The 20,363-nt window shown below is 34.0% G+C and overlaps 1 protein-coding gene across 1 annotated transcript in view; it reads left to right on the top strand.

The window, feature by feature from the left end:
- Nucleotides 1–18,889, top strand: part of HELLS (helicase, lymphoid specific) — a 30,790-nt gene extending 11,901 nt beyond the window's left edge. Inside the window, exons 8-22 of the mRNA XM_054572881.1 lie at nt 173–397; nt 753–935; nt 1,522–1,665; nt 2,638–2,834; nt 4,967–5,063; nt 5,975–6,136; nt 6,854–6,993; nt 7,287–7,425; nt 8,669–8,752; nt 8,834–8,953; nt 10,856–10,972; nt 11,444–11,603; nt 14,270–14,366; nt 14,453–14,529; nt 18,381–18,889. Coding sequence (XP_054428856.1) covers nt 173–397; nt 753–935; nt 1,522–1,665; nt 2,638–2,834; nt 4,967–5,063; nt 5,975–6,136; nt 6,854–6,993; nt 7,287–7,425; nt 8,669–8,752; nt 8,834–8,953; nt 10,856–10,972; nt 11,444–11,603; nt 14,270–14,366; nt 14,453–14,529; nt 18,381–18,475 — 2,037 coding nt within the window. The 3' untranslated portion in view covers nt 18,476–18,889. The remainder of the gene's footprint in view (nt 1–172; nt 398–752; nt 936–1,521; nt 1,666–2,637; nt 2,835–4,966; nt 5,064–5,974; nt 6,137–6,853; nt 6,994–7,286; nt 7,426–8,668; nt 8,753–8,833; nt 8,954–10,855; nt 10,973–11,443; nt 11,604–14,269; nt 14,367–14,452; nt 14,530–18,380) is intronic.
- The last annotated feature ends 1,474 nt before the right edge of the window (nt 18,890–20,363 follow it).

A 20,363-nucleotide genomic window follows, 5' to 3' on the forward strand; every position in this document is an offset into this window, starting at 1 on the left:
ATTTGTGGGGAATGGAGGTAACTGTCTCTAGGGTTTTATTCAACATAAGAGTTTATTTCTACATATTGAATGCTTATGGCACTGGACAAACGTTGATTAACAGTTACTTTTTTTTAAGTAGAGGGTATCAGCATTATGTATCAAACTTCTAATGAAACTCTTTTCTTTATAGGATGAAAGCTCCTCTTCTAATCTCTGTGTAGAAGATCTTCAGAAAAACAAAGACTCAAATAGTATAATTAAAGATAGGTTGTCACAAACAGTTAGGCAGAATACTAAATTCTTCTTTGACCCAGTTCGGAAATACAATGGACAGCCAGTACCCTTTCAGCAACCAAAACTCTTTACAGGAGGTGTGATGCGTTGGTACCAAGTAGAAGGCATGGAATGGCTTAGGGTAATGAATTCTCAATTGTCATAACAAGATATTGGTTCATTTCTATATAATAAACTTTATATGGAGTAACACAACTCACGTTCCATATTTCACTATTATATGTAAAAACATTTGTGTGTAAATACTTATTTTCTGATTTATATACCCAGAGTAAATTTTTTAAAGTGAAAATTATCTTACTCAAGGCTACCAATACTTTTATGGCTTTGATAACCTCTTTCCCACAAGTGTTGTTATAATTTATAGTGGGACTCTGTCAGTCTCATCATAATTATCTTTAGGTAAAAAAATGAATAATTGCTATTCAGTAGGTGTTTGTATCAGATTTAAGGACAATGTATGTTATTTTGTCCAGATGCTTTGGGAAAATGGAATTAATGGCATTTTAGCAGATGAAATGGGACTGGGAAAGACAGTTCAGTGCATTGCTACAATTGCATTGATGATTCAGAGAGGAGTACCTGGACCTTTTCTTGTTTGTGGCCCGTTGTCTACACTTCCTAATTGGATGGCTGAATTCCAAAGATTTACACCAGAAGTAAGACATATTTCCTTTTGTTAAGAATATATCGTTTTAAATATTTATTGTTTAAATTATATGTCCCTTATTATAATTATATAATTTCTGTGTAAACACTACATCCTATTTGACTTACCTTTCAATTTCATTATGACGTACATTAAGTTTATAAAAAAGAGTAGGCTTTAGTAATCTTAGACATGTTGCCAAAAATATCTCTGGATGATTTTTAGTGTATTGGATAATTTGATTCACCTGAGACAGCCCTAGGTAGAACTTACTCTTTAATTCTGTTTAATCTTATTATAAATATAGAAGGTGTTTTCCTTCCATATTTATCTGTTGTCATAGCCACATTCTTGCCTTGTGAGAAGCATATTTCAGAAGTAGCGTTGCTACCTACCGTGTCTTACACTTGATTTGTTACGGCTTTTTAGTTCTCCCATAGTAGTCAAATAATCCATTAGAATTGATTGGCTTGTTACAGAGAAATAGAGCTCAGATTAAGTTTTTTTCTTTCTGAAATGATTGTTAACACTTTCCAAATTTTTATATTCATATTCAGTTCTAAATCTTTGATATAAACCAATATAAACTCTTTCAGATTCCCACTATGTTATATCATGGGACCCAGCAGGACCGTCGAAAATTGGTAAAGAATATTCACAAACGGAAAGGAACACTGCAGATTCATCCTGTGGTAATCACTTCATTTGAAATAGCCATGAGAGACCGAAATGCGTTACAGGTATGATTGGTCTTCCTTGGATTCTTTGTAATCCATAAATCAGAGTATTTAATTTTTTTCTGATGGAAGTAATTTCAGTGTGTATATTCCTTTAGAAACTGAAGGGGTTTGTTTGTTTGTTTAAGATTTTATTTATTTTTTAGAGAGAGGGAAAGGGAGGGACAAAGAGAGAGGGAAACATTGATGAGCTATAGAAACATTGATCTTTTGCTTCTTGCAAGCTCCCAACCAGAGACCTGACTTACAACCCAGGCATGTGCCCTGACCAGGAACTGAAACTGTGACTTTAGGTTTGTTGGTCGATGCCCAACCCACTGAGCCACACCATGGAGGTCCATAGTGTCATTTTAAATGTGTTAGAATCTGTCAGGTCTAGACCTAATCGGTGAATACATTGCATGTCTCTCACATGTGGTTTAAATTGTTAGGACTTGCTTATCCATTTAATTTTAGTCAAATAAGAATAGGCCATTTGAAGACAACTTATTTTAGATTTATGGATCTGTAGCATTAACATTTTCATGTCAGTAACAGTTGTCAGTCTCAGGTGTAGGCCTCAGAAAGAAAATTGTTATGTTTCTCAGAGCATATGGAACTAATCAAAACTTTCAGTTCTTTTTTAGTTTCTAGTGTAACAGTAAGCACATTTGACAGTGCATTAGAATGGAAAACTACAGACTGCTTTGACTAAAGAATGTGAATGGAGTGATCTTAAATATATAATGGGAGGGAGGTTTTAATTATTAGTTCATGGCCAAATGAGGTCTGTTTCAGGAACACAAGTATGCATTAGTTTAGGAAATTACCCTTTTATTAAATCAAAGGAGAACATGATCATTTCAATAGATACAGAAATGCCATTTGATAAAATTGAAAATTCATCTCTAATAAAGAGGTTATATTTTCAGAATTGTTTGTAGGAAAAATTGTGAGATACTATTTAAAATTTTTTTCCCTAAATTCCTTTTCCAGCATTGCTTTTGGAAATACTTAATAGTAGATGAAGGACACCGGATCAAGAACATGAAATGTCGTCTAATCAGGGAATTAAAACGATTCAATGCGGATAACAAACTTCTTTTAACTGGGACTCCCTTGCAAAACAATTTATCAGAACTTTGGTCATTGCTAAACTTTTTGTTGCCAGATGTATTTGATGACTTGAAAAGGTAGGTAAGCCGGTTATTTTAACTCTTTCTGTTTCCCTAGCCTCAGAATCAATGTTCTTTCTTCTAGGTAACTGAATTAAAATAATAGCTTTTTGGCAAGTTCTTTGTGGTATTTTTCCTCCTTTATACTGTTTTCCCCCCAGCTCTATTGCAAAATAATTGACATGCTCCCCAGTAAAAGTTTAAGGTGTGCATCCAGCATGATGGTTTGATTTACATATATCGTGATATGACTACCACAATCGGTTTAGTTATCTCAACAACTTTCCTATGTATCTTCTACGAGTGTTGTTAGTAGTCATCAATCACATTCCTGTTACCTATTTTATTATAACTGGAAGTTTAGACCTTTCACCAATTCTCTCTTTCCCTACATATTCCACTCTTGGCACAAATTATGTGTGAGCAAATAAATAAAATGCTTGAAGAGCTTTTTATTTGCATTGATTAATTAAAGGAAAACTGTTGAATTGAGAACAATTAAAATATTTTAAAATACTAAAATATTTTTATAAGGCTCTTAATTTGGTTAAATTCATGAAACATATTCAGATAGTTTGACTCATCTTATGGTCACAAAACAGTTCAGGGGAAAGCAGTTAAATATATCCATTATCTCACATATAAGGAACCCCTGGCATAAAGTTATTAAAAAATAGCAAGTTAATGCCAGAGCCAGTAGTAAAACCAAAGTCCCTCAGTTTCAGCCTAGTGCTTTTTATTCTATGAACTATTTGAATCTTAGCTTATATTATGAGAAACAAAAAATAAAAATGGTTTTCAGAAAATAGTATGTTCAGAATGGAAGAGAAAATGATCTGAACAGAAGTTAAAAATAATTAAGATGGAAATATCAAATCAGGAGACCAAATTAATTGATTTATTTTGGCATCAGTGAAAGAAGAAAGGTAATTTAATATGGGAAAATAACAATGTTTTATTTTGAGAGTAAAATTTTCACCTCTGGTTACCAAATGTTGGCCTAAGACTAGGCTATCTGTTAGTAGGGAACATTTGTGAAGAACATTTCCAGGTCCTACGCATCCTACTGAGTTAAAACATTGAGATACAAGATAAAAATCTGAATTTATAACAATGGGCTTCAGGCACTTAAAGTTTGGGACTATCTGGTCTAACTACTGCACATAAATATTAGTGGTATTTATCCTAATTGCATTTATCTGACAATATAGTGTTACTTAGTATAGACTATAAGGCATTCTTATATTTATTTGCTCCTTTTGGTAGTTTTTCTTACATTGTGAATGACTGAGGCTATATAGTAGGTATCATTATATATGTTGAATTTTAGAACCATGAGTTGCAGCAGGTCATATTTATATCTAGACATATTTATATCAGCTTGGATTTCAAACATAGTTTTCATTTCTCTTCTTTCATTAAACTGTTTCATATAATATGTACCTTAGGATGTGAAGGCTATCTGGCTGTGGCACCTGTCACTCCATTGATCACCAGGGTTGATTACAGGCTACATGTGTCCTTTTGTCCCTCACCACACCTTGTGTATTCCTCTTGAAGCTGTGTGCTAGGTTGAAGAAGAGAGCGACAGTCACTAGTAGAGGAGAAATGTTTTTCAGTTGCAGCTATGGCAGTGGCTGCACTCCCCTGCTAGAACCTCCAAACAAGCTCTTAAGGTCCATTTGTAGGAAAACATAGGGTAGTCAAGCTTCCCAGACTCCAGACTCATCCAAATGAGGTGCTGCATGTGGCAGTCTGCCTTTTAAAAAACAAACAAAAAAGTCCCTTAATGTTTATTTGCTTTTCATATAGTTGTAAGATTATGTTAATGTATAAATCAGAAAAACAAATGTTCCCTTAACAAAATATCTGCTTCTGTTCTTGCTGGGTAGCTCAGTTAGAGTATCGTCCCAATACGTCAAAGTTGCAAGTTTGATCACTGGTCAGGGCACATACAAGAGTCAACCGGTGAATACATAAAGACGTGGAACAACAAATCATTGTTTTTCTCTTTTTCCCTTCCTTTTTCTCTATACTCAATAAGAAGTCTGCTTTTTCATATTCAAGTTAATATGAAATTAAAAATATAAAACATGTTACTATGATTTATTTATGTGATAGCTTACAACTTGTAATCATTTCTCTTACAGCTTTGAATCTTGGTTTGATATCACTAGTCTTTCTGAAACTGCTGAAGATATTATTGCTAAAGAAAGAGAACAGAATGTATTGCATATGCTGCACCAGGTTTTGGCTTTTTTTCTTATTTTGCTTACTGTAGACTCAGAATAGAAAAAGGAAGCCTAGAGATCAACTATTCAGCTTTTTGTAGTAGAATTTGAAAAATGAAAGTCCTTCCAAATTTAATATATATCCCCAACCCCAGAGGTCACATGGCTTTACAGCAGAATTGAAGTGCTTTTTGAAATTTTACCCTTTTAGTGTATATTCATTTGACCACTAATGGTTACTGATACATTTATGTGGGCCTGAAAACCTTAATTATTTTGACAGTTTCATTCAAAATCCTTATAATATTTCACTTTAAAGCTTATACATATTTATAATAAAAATCTGAAGCAGTATAGAAATGAAAAGTAAAAATAATATACCAAATCATATGTACCCTACCATATCTTTTCCTCTTTCTTTCTGAATAATTTCTTTTAGGTATATTTGTTTCTGAGCTGATGTCTACAGATACTTTTTAAAAATACTATTGGTAATGTTCTCTTTCTCTTGTAAAATCTCTTATTGACCCCTTATTTCTGGGGTATTTTTTCTAAAGACCTAAGCAACTTAATAATATATATTGCTTCTTTGTTTTATAAATTATGAAGTCACATAGCTAAATGAAAGTGTAATTTTAAACCTAAAGTTTTATAATGTATAAAAGGTTTTCATGTCCACATCTCTGGGTTGGTTGATTGGTTGATTCATTGGTTTTCTACTAATCCAAAACATTGCTTTCAGAGCTGTGGTTTGTCATGTGGTGATCTGGTCAGGGAAAATTTCAAGGAGACATTTTATCTCACCTTTTGAGACTTAATAATATTTACATAGGAAAAAAGGTGAAGGGAAAGGGACCTGTGGGGAGAGTCTTCTTTAAACCATAGGAATGTACAAAATTCACATGGTTATTCATGTTTAAATTTTAGATTCTAACACCTTTCTTACTGAGAAGACTGAAATCTGATGTTGCTCTTGAAGTTCCTCCTAAACGAGAAGTAGTTGTTTATGCACCACTTTCAAAGAAACAAGAGATCTTTTATACAGCCATTGTGAACCGTACAATTGCAAACATGTTTGGATCCAGTGAGGTAGGGTGTGGATTTAAAATATATTGTAAATGACGGCATAGAAAATTTCACGGTTGATTTCAGTCTTGTGGCTCATCTGTTTTCACGATTTCGAGGGTGAACTTCTAATGGGAGTAAAAGGCATTAAGGCTACTAATGCTGTGGCCCTACTAAAATTTAAGTGATGGCTCATGCATTAATATCTTTATAGTCATCTGGAATGCTAGTTAAGAATTTTGATTTGAACAGACACACAGTATACTAAGGGCTTGCCAACTAGACCAGTCCCAGAAACAATCCCTTTACAGGATGTTATTGACAGTCAAAAATTCTGATAGAATATTTTAAATAAATACCTTCTGTAGTCACCTACCATATTTTACAGATTAAAGTAGAATGTGATGATTTTATAACTAAAGATGAAGAGAACTTTAAATTTTGCTTAAATGTCCAGATTTTGTTGGGGTTTTTTTTGTAGCTTTAGAAACTTAGAGTATTTGCCAGTTGTGAGGAATTACTTTGCAAGATTATACCAATCCAAAGAACTATGCTGTGTAATGCAGATATGTGGAGTCTTATTTCCTTGATTTTGTGTCTTTGGAAATTACTGAAGTTGATGATGAAAGACAATTTTTTTTTAATCTTAAAACATACATAAAAATATACCCTACTTTGTATGTATTTAGAATTTAAGGGTATCACTTTTTAAACATATTCCTTTCATTTGTTCTCTTTTAGAAAGAAACAGTTCAGCTAAGTTCAACTGGACGACCAAAACGACGAACTAGAAAGTTAATAAATTACAGTGAAGTGGATGATTCCCCTAATGAATTGGAAAAATTGATCAGTCAGATACAGCCAGAGCTAGACCGAGAAAGGTGTGAGTTTAAAAATAAAGTTATCCTTGCCCTGGCTGGTGTGACTCAGTTGGTTGGAGCATTGTCCCATTGACCAAAAGGTCACAGGGTTTTATTCCTAGTCAGGACACATACCAGTTTGTGGGTACAATTCACGGTTGGGGCATGTACAAGAAGGCAACCAGTCTACATTTCTGTCCCCCCTCTTCCTCTCTCCCTCCTCCCCCCTCTTCCTCTCCCAAGAAGTAAGATATCTTTTAAACTGTGGTATTTTTTTATATTTCTTGTATTCATGGATTATATATTTTTGGTAGACCTGTTGTGGAAGTGAATATTCCTGTAGATTCTGAAGTTAATCTGAAGCTGCAGAATATAATGATGCTACTTCGTAAATGCTGTAACCATCCATATTTGATTGAGTATCCTATAGACCCAGTCACACAAGAGTTTAAGGTAAATACCATTTAATAATGAATGCAGTGTTCTGATTTGTGTGAAAGACAAAATTGCTGTTCTTTTTTTTATCTTAACATTTTATACATAAAAATATTATACCCTACTTTGTGTATATCCATTTTTATGTTAGGGGAAAGTGTTGCTTTCCTTATTGGAAAAAATTAGAAATATAATTTTTTAGTAACTCAGTTAATTTCCACTGTTTCCACTTTCTACTTTAGAGACATCTTTAGTTGCCAACCTTTTCAGTATTCCTTTTAGTTGGCATTCAGTTTGTCAGAGCCATTCTGGTTGTTCATTTACATCTCAACAAAGCCACAGAAGAAAACTAAAAAGTTGGTATTAAGTTGCAGGCTTTCAGATTAAATGAAACTGCTTTCTTTGACAGCTGGTGGAAAAATAGCATAGTAATAAAAGAAATCAATTCTAAGGAGTCCTCAATACCCCTGTTTCATAGTAGTTCACAGCAGGGTTTCTCACTCCTGGGAATAACGACAGTTGGGGCTGGTGTATTTTTTTGTCTAGGAGATGCTGTCCTAATGATTGTAGGCCATTTAGCAGCATTCCTACCTTTAGGCACTAGATGCCAACAGCATCTCCCTCCCCCAGTGGTGACAGCCTAAAATGCCTGCAGACATTGCCAAACACATCCTGGGAATGGTGGGCAAAATTGCCCATATTTGACAAACACTGCTCTATAGTTTTTCATTCGAGTACGGAAGAAGATATTCTAACAAGGTGATTGATATTCCCCAGAAGGTGAATAATTTCTTAATCTTCAATGCTGCGTTGCTTATAAACTCCTACATTTTCTTTAATATCTACGGAGAGTCTAGCAGGGATTTTCATACATAATTTTCTGGAAAATATACTTGGTTATAAAGGATAAACCTCAACATATGTACAGTAAGTTTGACCTTATTCTCTTACACAAAGCTTTTGGGAAGGGGTGGGAGGACAGCTTAAGGTTGAACTTAAATTGAATTTTGTTTTTGTAAAACCGTATGTTTTAAATTCTATAGTATGCCTTTCTTAGAGGAAGAATGATCTTCTAATAAAAAGATAAAATACACAAATAACAAGGTCATACTTTTTAAAAAATTATACTTTTAGAGTATAATTTTATAAGGATTTATTTGTCATTGAAAATTGAACTAGTCACATGGTTTTTATTTTGGCAAAGCCAAATTATTAGTAATGATCGAGACTTTTTTTTTTTTTTTCTTTGCCCACTTTTAAGGTTGATGAAGAATTGGTAACAAATTCTGGGAAATTCTTAATTTTGGATCGAATGCTGCCAGAACTAAAAACCAGAGGTCACAAGGTGGTAGTTTTGGTTGAATTTTTTTACTATTTAATTATTCTTTATTAATTAGTATAGATACTAAAAACATTTAAATTTCAGGTGCTGCTGTTTTCACAAATGACAAGAATGTTGGACATTTTGATGGATTACTGCCACTTTAGAAATTTCAACTTTAGCAGACTTGATGGATCCATGTCTTACTCAGAGAGAGAGGAAAATGTAAGACTACTTATGTCATACACATACACAAGTTTTTTTTTTTTGTAACTGTTATCTTGATTTCTCAAATAATATTCTAAATAGACTTACAAATTGATAGCAATACAAAAGACCTAAAACCCTATAGCAGGATCAAAACCCTAAGAGCTTTGATTTAGTCTTAATTTTTCTCAAATTATATAGTATGTCTTTTGGCATAACCTTAATATCCTACTTACACAAACAGTAACTATAATAGGATAACAAGAATTTTTTTTCTCCATTTTGGCTCTTTCCTCCCTTTTAGAAGCAATGAAAATTTCAATAATAGCAGTTGAAATAATTTTACAGTAACCACCTGTAAATCCATCTTGAACCTGCCATTAGAATTTTATTCCTTTTTTATTGTATACAATGATACAGCATAAATTCATTGTATCTATTCAATATTGCACCTTTTGGTGTATTTCAAATAAATTAACAGATGACACACCCTTCTTACTAATTACTTAAGTGTGTTTTGTCTTTTGGAGTAATTTTTAATATTTCAAAGGGGATAAAAGTGCGTTGGCTGAGTTTGTTGTGTTTTTGTTGTTGTTTTAAAGATTCCATCTATATATTTGGAGAGAGGGGAAAAGAGGGAGAGAAACATCAATGTTTGGTTGCCTCTTGTGCACCTCTCCACTGGGGAACTGGCCCACAACCCAGGCATGACCCTGACTGGGAATTGAACCAGCAACTCTTGATTCGTAGGCTGGCACTAAATCCACTGAACCACACCAGCCAGGCCATGATATATACATATATAAATGGATGCATAAACTATCAAGATACAGACCATTACCCATCTGCTCAAAAACTTTCTCCATGCCCCCTCAGAGTAACTCCCATTTCCTGCTGACTCCATCTCCTAGCAAACTACTTGGGCGGGGCGGGGGGGCGGGATTTATCACCACTTTTGGGGGGAGGATGGCCTAGATTCTTTTTTTCCTAGTATTTTTATAATATTTCCTAATACTGTTTTCTAATATTTGGTAATCTCTCTTAAACTTGCCTTGTGATGTGAGTTTTTTTAAAAACAAAGTTAAGATCTTAAAATAGGTGCTTGGAAAATAAATGAAGTTAACATGAGCAGATGTTTTATTAACGTAATTGTTTTGTAGACCTGAATGATTGATTTGGCCTCCCTTGGGTACATCTTTAATAGTTGTATATAAAAATAATCTCAGTGTATTTGGTTCAAGCCTCTTTATCTGTTATGGTTATAGTTGATTACAATGAAATGATACAAATTAAAATTGGGTAAGAGAAAAATTAGATGGGTAAAGTCCAGGAGAAACTAGATGTGAGTTTCCAGGGGAGTCAGACGGACAGCACTTATTCATCCCAACAACAATTTGTAATAACGCATGGGAAGCAAATGAGGGAAGCTTACCTGAACCTTGGTGTGTAGGGTTTTTTACTGAATGTCAGTCAGAGAGGCATGGGGCACTTGTATGACTGGCCTGAGCTTCAACAGCTCAAGTCTCTCTTAAGGTCATAATGATACAGCATGTCCTAGGGCCCCTGGATTTTTGCCAGAACCTGAGAAATAGGCATGTTTATAATTTTTTGTATTATCGCAGGTGAGTCTTTGGCACTTTTATCTCTTTTCAGAAAATTGGTCTTTTTCAACTTTTATGGCTTCTGGAGTTTTCAGTATTTACCTACCTCACATCAAAAGTCCTATGGATACTGAAGAACTCATATCAAGTTTGAAGACTGCTAGTTATATCTATAAACCTTGGCCTACCACTGACCTCCCCTTTCTTTCCTGGTAAACACATGCTAATAAGATAGCTACTCTACATGCAGTAACCAATCCATGTTCCAGACAGAAAGTTTGATTCTTAATTCCCGTGCTAATGTTCTTTTTGCTTTTAGATGCACAACTTCAACACAGATCCAGATGTGTTTATCTTCTTAGTGAGTACACGAGCTGGTGGCCTGGGCATTAATTTGACTGCAGCAGATACAGTTATTATTTATGATAGTGATTGGGTAAGTTGCCAGTATAATAATATGCTGATGATCCTACATTCTGGATTTTTAAAATCTTTCATTATATGCTTTGCAGTTTCATTTATTTCTTTTGAAAAGGTATCCATTATAAGTAAAAATAATTTTTCAGGTGTCCTGTGTGTTAAGACTTGAAAAGTGTTCTATCAGTAAAGCCACTCTAGAAGTTTAAATTGAGTTAAAGGAACTGTTTGAGTTGTCCAACATGCAGCCCAACACAAAATCATAAATTTACTTTAAGCATTAGGAAGTGTGGGGGGGCGGCGGCAATTACTTGTTGCAATATATTTAATGTGTGGCCCAAGACAACTCTTCTTCCAATGTGACCCAGAGATGCCAAAATGTTGGACACCTCTGAATTACTCATGGATGTTGACTTTACCCACACTTAGTGTAAGTTTAAATAATTTTAACCATATGTTGTTAAATGTTATTTTTCTTTTTTACTTTAAGAACCCCCAGTCTGATCTTCAGGCCCAGGATAGATGTCATAGAATAGGTCAGACGAAGCCAGTTGTTGTATATCGTCTTGTTACAGCAAACACTATTGATCAGAAAATTGTGGAAAGAGCAGCTGCTAAAAGAAAACTGGAAAAGTTGATCATCCATAAAAGTAAGATTCACTTTCTAGTGTTTTTTTCCTTTAGTTGTTTGTTGCGTGTTGTGGATTTTTGTTATTGTTATTTTCTTTGTAAAAGAAGTGAGTGAACCTTGATTAGTGCTGGGTTTAATTAAATAGACAGTGGGAAATTTGGAGCTGTAAAGCGCTGTGACCATGGACTGAAAAAGAAAAACATTACTGAATGTCTACATGAGGAACAAAGGGCTGAGAAAAGTATCAAGGATAATTTCAAAGTGCCTACCAAAAATATGTTAGGGATTTGAAATTATGTTAATGCTCATTCTTGATAAAAGATTTGCCTGTCTAAAGATTTAAGAAAACTTCCAGGCCTTTTCTTACCAGTTCAGTATATTAAATATTAGAATGTTAAAGGTATATCGAAGTAATGCTATTTTTAAAAAATCACTGTACTTTGTTGAACCACTAGTTAAAAATTTTTTTTACTCCAGAATGCCTTTTTCATACTTTTGACCATGGTATTTTAAAAAAATAGTGTTTTCTAATCTAGAAAAGATTCTGAGGAGTAGAGGAACTGAACTGGGTGAGGCATGGGCCTTCTCTGTTCTGTTCTTTGAGAATACTTGAAGAAGTTCTCCTTACATTCATTCAATGTAAAATTATATTTGAATAAATGACTGGATGGCTATCTTTAGGAAAGTAGAAAATATCTGCTGGTTGTGAAGTCTAGAGAAATGGGAACATCATCATAATGGTGACAATTACTATCACTATTTTTACGCTACTTTTCTACGTGCACATACAATAATTCCTCACTTAACATTGTTGATTAGGTTCTGCAACTTGAGGCAAGATGATATATCACAAAACCAGTTTTACCGTAGGCTACTTAATCTACAAGAGTCATGTTCCTGTGGCATCTCATCAATGTTATAATAAAACATTATTTGTGGACCTGCTATACTTCAGTGCATCTGGTTTTGAGGGTAATGTGGATTAGATTATGGGCATGGTTAATTTGACTTGATATAACATTGAGATTGTAGTTAGAATATGTATTGAAGAAAAAACAAGACTTTATCCTAATAAGATTTTGTGCAAATTAAAAATTTTCATCTGTGCTGCTTTAGGAATTTGATGGAATATGTACTTTGTTTGCTAAATATAATTTAAATTAACTAAAGTTTATGTTTTTATTTTCCTAAATTCCATTTTCAGTATTTTGAGCGATTAAAATTTCAAACATTAATTTGAAAGGATTCTTAAAATATTAACTTTTATTGAGGTACGTAAGATTTTAAGTGTACAGCTTGGTGAATTTTGAGCTACGTATGATGAGGTCTGTCCAGAAAGTATCCAGCAATGTAATATGAAAAATAGAGACATTTATCAAAGAAGATACAAGAAACATTGTATGTAGGACAGTGACACGTCAGTCCCCTTCAAAGTAGGCACCTTGGGACCTCACACATTTCTCCCAGTTGCCATCAGCTGTCCTGTCATATTTTCCAGCATCTCATTGATGGTCTGAAATCTCTTCCCTTTCAAAGGTGATTTTAGTTTTGGGAAAAGCCACAAGTTGCAGGATGCCAAATCTGGGCTGTAGGGGCTGAGTCACCTGGGTGACTTGATATTTTGCCAGAACCTCTGCATGAGACATGATGCATGAGTGGGCCCATAGCTGTGGTCTTCTGAATCGTCTGAATAGTTTCCATGGAGGAATGTTCAAGCTTAATACAAAATTTCATACAGATTCATCAGTCTACTGGCTCAGTCATTTTGGATGTGGTGACCACACAATACACATGCTCACTCAACCGCATCTGCTGCCCCCACTGACAGCACAGCGAAGTCCTCACTGTTCATACATGCGCATTCCAGTCCACTCTCTTCGGCTGCTAGGTTACCTTGACGTTGTGCAAACCATTCTCAATATATTAACAGTAGCTAGACTTTTTCAGGACAGACCTCATATGTACTAATGTAGCAATCCTCTAGAACAGTGGTCCCCAATCTTTTTGGCACCAGGGCCCAGTTTCATGGAAGACAGTTTTTCCACAGACCAAGGATAAGGAGATGTTTTTGGGATGATTCAAGCCCATTATGTTCAAACTTACCTCCTGTTCTGTGGCCCAGCTCTTGACATCCCCAGAGCAGTACCAGTCCACAGTCCAGAGGCTGGGCACCCCTGCTGTAGATCAAAGTCATAAACATTTGCATTGGCCAAGTAGATTTCCTGCATCCTTTGTCTATGTCCTTTTTTGCCCAGCTACTTTTTGCTCAACATAGTATTTTGAAATGCATCTGTGTTGTGTGTATTAGGTACTGTTTTTTATTTTTAATTCATATAACTGCTGAATAGTTTATCCATTCTTCAAATGATTGATGTTTGAATTATTTACAGATTTTGATTCTTACGAATAAGCTGCTCTTATACAGGTATTTGTGGACATACGCATTTATTTGTTCTGGGCCTTAGGATAAATATATGTTTACCTGTAGGAAACTACCAAACTTTCTCCAAGTCGACATACTCTTTTACACTTACCAGCAAAGTCTGAGAATTTCAGTTGCTTTTCTTCTTTACCAACACATGGTTTTTATCTGTCCTTTTTAAATGTAAGCAATTCTGATTAGTTTAATGTAGTTTGGTTTTCAAAACAATTTTGAATGTTTTGAATTTCTTGAAAACTTTCTAGATCATTTCAAAGGTGGTCGATCTGGATTAAATCCATCTAAGAGCTTCTTAGACCCTAAGGAATTAATGGAATTATTAAAATCTAGAGATTATGAGAGGTAAGATATTTTTTAATTTTAGAAAAATGTAATTTATAGTTTTGATTTCATATACACCTGAATTTTTTTTTTGCTTTCTCTTGCAGGGAAGTAAAAGGATCAAGAGAGAAAGTCATTAGTGATGAAGACCTAGAGTTGTTGTTAGATCGAAGTGATCTTATTGGTAAATATTGCTCATGCTTTTATTTTCATGGAAAGTTTGAAACATACACATAAGTAGAGAATAGTATAATGTTCCTGTATTTATCAATTCAGTCATCTGCAATAGTTCACATGTAGTCATTCCTTTTTCATTGCTATCCTATTTTGTCAGAATGCTAAAATTATGTTTTATCCATATCCTTCTCATGCATCATTTATTAAAAAGAACATGTTTTCAAACATAGCCAGTGTCGGTCATTAACATTTAAGAGAGTTGGCACTAATAATCCAATACACCTCCAGAGTTCCCCAGTTGTCTTGAATCTTTACAGTTTGAATCAGGATCCAAATTTCATTAATTGTTAAGTCCCCTTTTTTCTATAACACCCTCATCACTTTTATTTTTTTTCATGCCATTTGTTGGAGAAACCTGTTCTTTGTTCTATAAAATGACCTACATTCTGAAATGGGCTGATTCTACTACCACCCCCACTCCTTGCATTGTCCTTTGACTTCTTCCTCTGTCAACCTATTTTCTTCAAAGTGGTGAATAGCTTGTGTAAATAGCTCTATAGGCACAATTACATCCAGGTTCCACATTTTAGGAATACCAGTGCTTTGTTCTTGTATTTTAAATCATACTAGGAAGCACATAATGTCCGAGATTCTTATTTTGGGTGAGCTAAGATTGATCAGCAGATTTAGGTTGATTTTAATATTATAGTTTCCTGTCAACTTTTTATTTAACCTGATGGTTTTAACATTCATTGATGATGATGATTTTGAATCTTTTTTTCATTAAGGATCGGAAAATGGTGACTTTTTTGTTCTACCACTCCTATATTGGCATGGGTTACTTTATTAAGAACTTTTCCTTATTGATTCTTTAGTTACTCTTAAGATATAATCTATGTAAATAAGGTGGAATAAATTACTTCTTATATTTATCAATTTTTACAATAATGAGTTAAGTGATGCCTGTTGTGGTGATCACAAGTATAATATTTAAAACTCAACACTTCCTAATTGTTTTATATTATTGGTACCTTTGCTCTTGATTATTTATGTATATTTTGTCTATATGGTAGAAATGTCATGGTGTGCTACTGATCATCATTTCGCAACTCTGTGTTCAGCATATTATGTTGGTATCTTGATATTGGCGATGGTAGGAATATTTAATACTGTGGAAACAGCCAAAAACTATAAGCCAAGAACCATTTGAGGGGGAGAGCCAATTGCAAGACATTCACTAGCACAGCAAGCACTATGTATTTTGTCATAATGCCTTCAACTTAGTTTCAAATATCTCCTTTTAAAATTGTGTCTTATTAGTGAGTTGAAAGAATTCTTTACATATTCTAGATTAAGTCCTTTAATCAGATATGTTTTGTAAATATTTTCTCCCAGTCTGTGGCTTAATCTTTCTTAGTGCCTTTTGAAGGGAAAAAGTTTTTACTTTTGAAGAACTCCAGTTACTTTTTTTGTTGCTGTATCTCATGATTTTGGTATTGTGTCTAGTAACTTTTGCCTAACCCAAGGTCATTATGTTTTCTTTTACGAGTTACAGTTTTAGCTCTTACATTTTGAGTTTTAGCTATTCTGGGTTCTTTGTACGTTTATATGCATTGTAATATTCAAGTAGTTCATGAAAAAATATGGGAGAGATAAAAATCATTATTGCTAAATCTCAAATATATTATCAAATAAAAATCAGCACAGTGTAACATTTCGAAAACTCACTTGATAAAACATAATCATCCTCATAATGTTTAAACCAGGCATACAGAAGAATGTTCTTAATGTCATAAAAATGCATTCATCTGGGAAACTACTACTAAAATTAAGAACATTCAAGGATAGCCCTGACTGGTTTGGCTCAGTGGGTTGGGCGTTGTCCTGCAAACTGAGGTCACTAGTTTGATTCCCTGTCAGGGCACTTGCCTGGGTTGCTAGCCAGATCCCGTATTGATGTTTCTCTCCCTCTCTCTTCCTCATTTGCCCTCTTGATATAAATAAATAAAAGCGTCAAAAAAAATCCAAGGGTAGACCTGGACGATGTGGCTCAGTTGGTTTGAGCTTTATCCAGTAACTGAAAGATTGCGGGTTCGATTCCCTGTGAGGGCACATACCTATGTTGTAGGTTCAGTCCCTGGTCGGGTGTGTACAGGAGGCAGTGCAACAATGATTTCTTGCATCAGTGTTTCTCTCTTTCCCTTACTCTCTGTCATCCTCACTCTCTAAAAGCAATGAAAATGTCCTTGGGTGAGGATTAAAACAAAGTGCATTCAAGGATATTAGCTCTCATAGCATTGTATAGTATACATGGGATTTCTAACTAATACTATGAGATAATAAAAATAGGTTAGAGGAATAATAGTAAGAAAGTTCATACTGCTTGTATTTGCAGATGGTGTAATTGTCTTTATAAAAAATCCAAAAGAATCTAGAAGTTTTCAGAACAACATTCAAGGATGCTTATAAATCAATACTGTATATCAGCAATAATTGTTTAGAAAATAAGTTCAGACAATAATAGGTACAAAACTATAACATGACTGATTAAATATAACAAGCAATTTCTTTAAGACCTTATGGAGGAAAATTGAGACATGGCATTAGTAGAAGGGCATTAATAGAAGGAGTGAATAAATGTACAGATTTAACCAAATTCATGGATATGAATGATATTAAAAAGTAAGTCAGTATTCCTCAAATTCACTTATATTCCTTACATTGATCTTCTAATTAATTAAAATCCCAATATGACTTTCAAAAGAACTTTGTGAAGGCTGTTTTTAAAATTTATATGAAAGAGTAAAAGGACAAGAAAAAAAATTAAAATGTGGTTAACAGTCGAGAATTAGCATATGATGAGATAAACTAAGTGGTATGGCAAATCTAGAGAGCCAACCAAATTTACTTGGAAAAATCCATAAATGACCAAAATAGTGTTCCCAAGTGGAAGAGGTGAAATTCCTCTTATTCAATATTTGATGCTGGGACAATTTGTAATCAGCCAGGGAAAACCCCATACCATACTCAAGAACAAATCTAAATTAATGAATAATCTAAGTAGATGAAACCTAAGTATTAAAAACAAAACTTTTAACTTGAAAGATAGGAAAATATATCTTAACATCTCACAAAGCTAAAAAATAAATTGATAGGTTTTATTCAATAATTTAAAGACATCAGTAAAATAGATAATACCATAAACAGGAATAAGGGACAAACCACAAAAGATTGCAACACCTAACAGATTTATATATGATTTATCATATATAAATAAGTAAAAATCAACAAGAAAAATGGACAACAGATGAGCAGGCAATTACCAGGAGAGAAAGTAATGGCCAGGGAACACACAAAGATAATCCAGCCTTCCGAGAAATCAGAGGAATTCACTTCAGAGATTTTATTCTATAGCAGTTAGATTGACAAAAGATCACGTGTTGGTAATGGGAGTGTGTATAAAGATAAAATTTCATGGTGTCTTGTTACCCAGCTTTTAAACTAACCATGGTTGGGCTTTAAATTTTTTTTTTTATTTCTGAGAACACAATTCAGCTGGTTTATTTCTCTGTATCTGTGTATCTTAAATTTAGTAGAAGTGATTTTAATTAACAAACTGATGTTTCAGTTTTTGTGTCCCCTGAAGCAAGTTCTAGTTGCGATAATAGAATAGTGAACTTGATTGTTTTGGGTACTATTAACTATTAATGGATAAGGAATAAAAGGCCCATGTTTCTGTCTGTTTTAAAATTTCTTGCAGAAGATTCACATCTCATGAAACATTGAACATCCTTTTCAATATTTAGGTTATTAACACTTTTTAAAAAATAAGTACCTGTTTTAATATTTTTCTCCTAGATCAAATGAATGCCTCAGGACCAATTAAAGAGAAGATGGGAATTTTCAAGATATTAGAAAACTCTGAAGATTCCAGTCCTGAATGTTTGTTTTAAATTGGAGTTACAGAATGTCTTTTTAAATTTCTTGTTTACATCTACAGATTTACCTATATTGGTGTTAAAGTCCAGATTGTCTACTTTACTTTTTGATTATCTCAGTTTACATAATGTAACATTGCATAATTAATAGATGGTGATTTTCTGAGCCTTATTAAGAATGATGTATTCAGTTTAGATTTTCAGTTAATATTTCAGACTCAGTAGTACCCTTGGGCACAGCCTGATGTGTACTAAACCACTGCCAGATTTATACAGTCTTCCTGTGGAAGTTTACTGTCTTTCCCCCTCATTTCCCCTCTTTAACAGTGCGGTTTATGGGTTTTTGGTACTTCAGTTATGGAGTAGGTTTTTAATGGGGGAAAGATTGGGGTTTTGCTTTCTGTTTTAAATAAGAAATTGTTTGATTTTAGGGCCTGTTTCTATAAAATCGTTCACCAAATAAATGTTCATTAAAAGATGATGTCGTCAAATACTTTTTTAGGATGGCTTGGGTGAAATAATAATAGCAAAAGTCTTGCAGGTATTGCAATTCAACATTATTTACCTGGCTTGGTTGTGTTCATTAAGATTATACATATGTCATATAAAGATTTCAACTGAATATTGGGTTAATGCAGAGAATGCTCTGGAATATACTGTAGGGTCTTAACAAGAGATGAGAAACTGGAAGTGGCAAAATATTATGCAGAACATGATTAGAACAAGAGAGATGATGACACCCTTAAAATTTATAGTGGTGGTGGGAACAAGAAGAAAACAAGACCTAAGAATATAAGTAATGCAAAATTTCTAACAGAGGGACATGAAATGGTAGCAATTTACACCCTGTATGTATATCAGGCTATGATAAGTGAGAGGAAGAGAAATCCTGAATGCCCTCTGAACCATAAAAAAGTGCTGTTCTTGCTGCCATGTATATTCAAATGTAGATCACACTATCTCCACCTTAGAGAGATGCATGCAGTCAAAGAACAGACTACAGACAAGGTTTTTGCTTTGTTTTTTTAAACTGGAAACGTGTACCAATCAGTTATGCCAACTTAATCATCAGTTGGTTGCTTAGTAGTTCTTCCTCTCTAACATTCTCCCAAGAAAGAATGTAGGCTTACATCTCTAATACCTTGTCCTTTTGCACCTTGCTCCCTGTTGACACTAGATAATAAAAAGCATCAGAAAAGAACTTTGGAAAGTTGCCACCACTGCATCACTGTAAGCCTGCCAGTTTCTGCACATGTATCCCTTAATAGTATGGAAACTGTCCTAGCTAGAACAAAAAACCTCATTTTTTTGTGCCCTGAATCCATTCTGGTTGGATTTTCATTTCGTTGACCCATTAGGACTGTTCTTAGTAAGGTTTCCAGTGACCTCTCTGACCTCATTTTACTTGGTATTTCAGCAGCATTTTAACAGTAGTTTAATCTTTTGCAGCCTCCTAATCACAAGATTGGGCACTTAATCAGCCCCTTAATCTGTTTTGTTCATTAAATAAGAGCATGTTGGAAACATGTAACAAGAATAAAGTTATAATGAAGAACCAAATGAACACACTGGGTAAATACTCAGTTTCCTAGAATTAAGGAAAAATGAAAGGTTTTATAGTAGATAAGTTTATCAACTGCTGTACAGAAGAGATAAGGAAAACTATACCTGACTGCATCAAAGGAAAAGAATCTAAAACTAGATTACCTATAAAGGAACAAAGATCACTTGGCAGATGTCTTATTTTAAGAGTAAAGTGAGACAGCAAGTTCTCAATATGCTCAAGGAAAACAAATTCCAACCTAGAATTTTATATTCTACTAGAGTACCTGAAGGTGAGGGGATGGACAGTAAAGATATATTTAGGCATGCAAGTTTTGTTATGCAAAAGGAAGTAAAGAGA

The sequence above is a fragment of the Pteronotus mesoamericanus genome, unplaced genomic scaffold, assembly GCF_021234165.1.
Source record: "Pteronotus mesoamericanus isolate MK-2021 breed Mesoamerican mustached bat unplaced genomic scaffold, CSHL_Meso_final contig_24, whole genome shotgun sequence".
Taxonomy (NCBI): domain Eukaryota; kingdom Metazoa; phylum Chordata; class Mammalia; order Chiroptera; family Mormoopidae; genus Pteronotus; species Pteronotus mesoamericanus.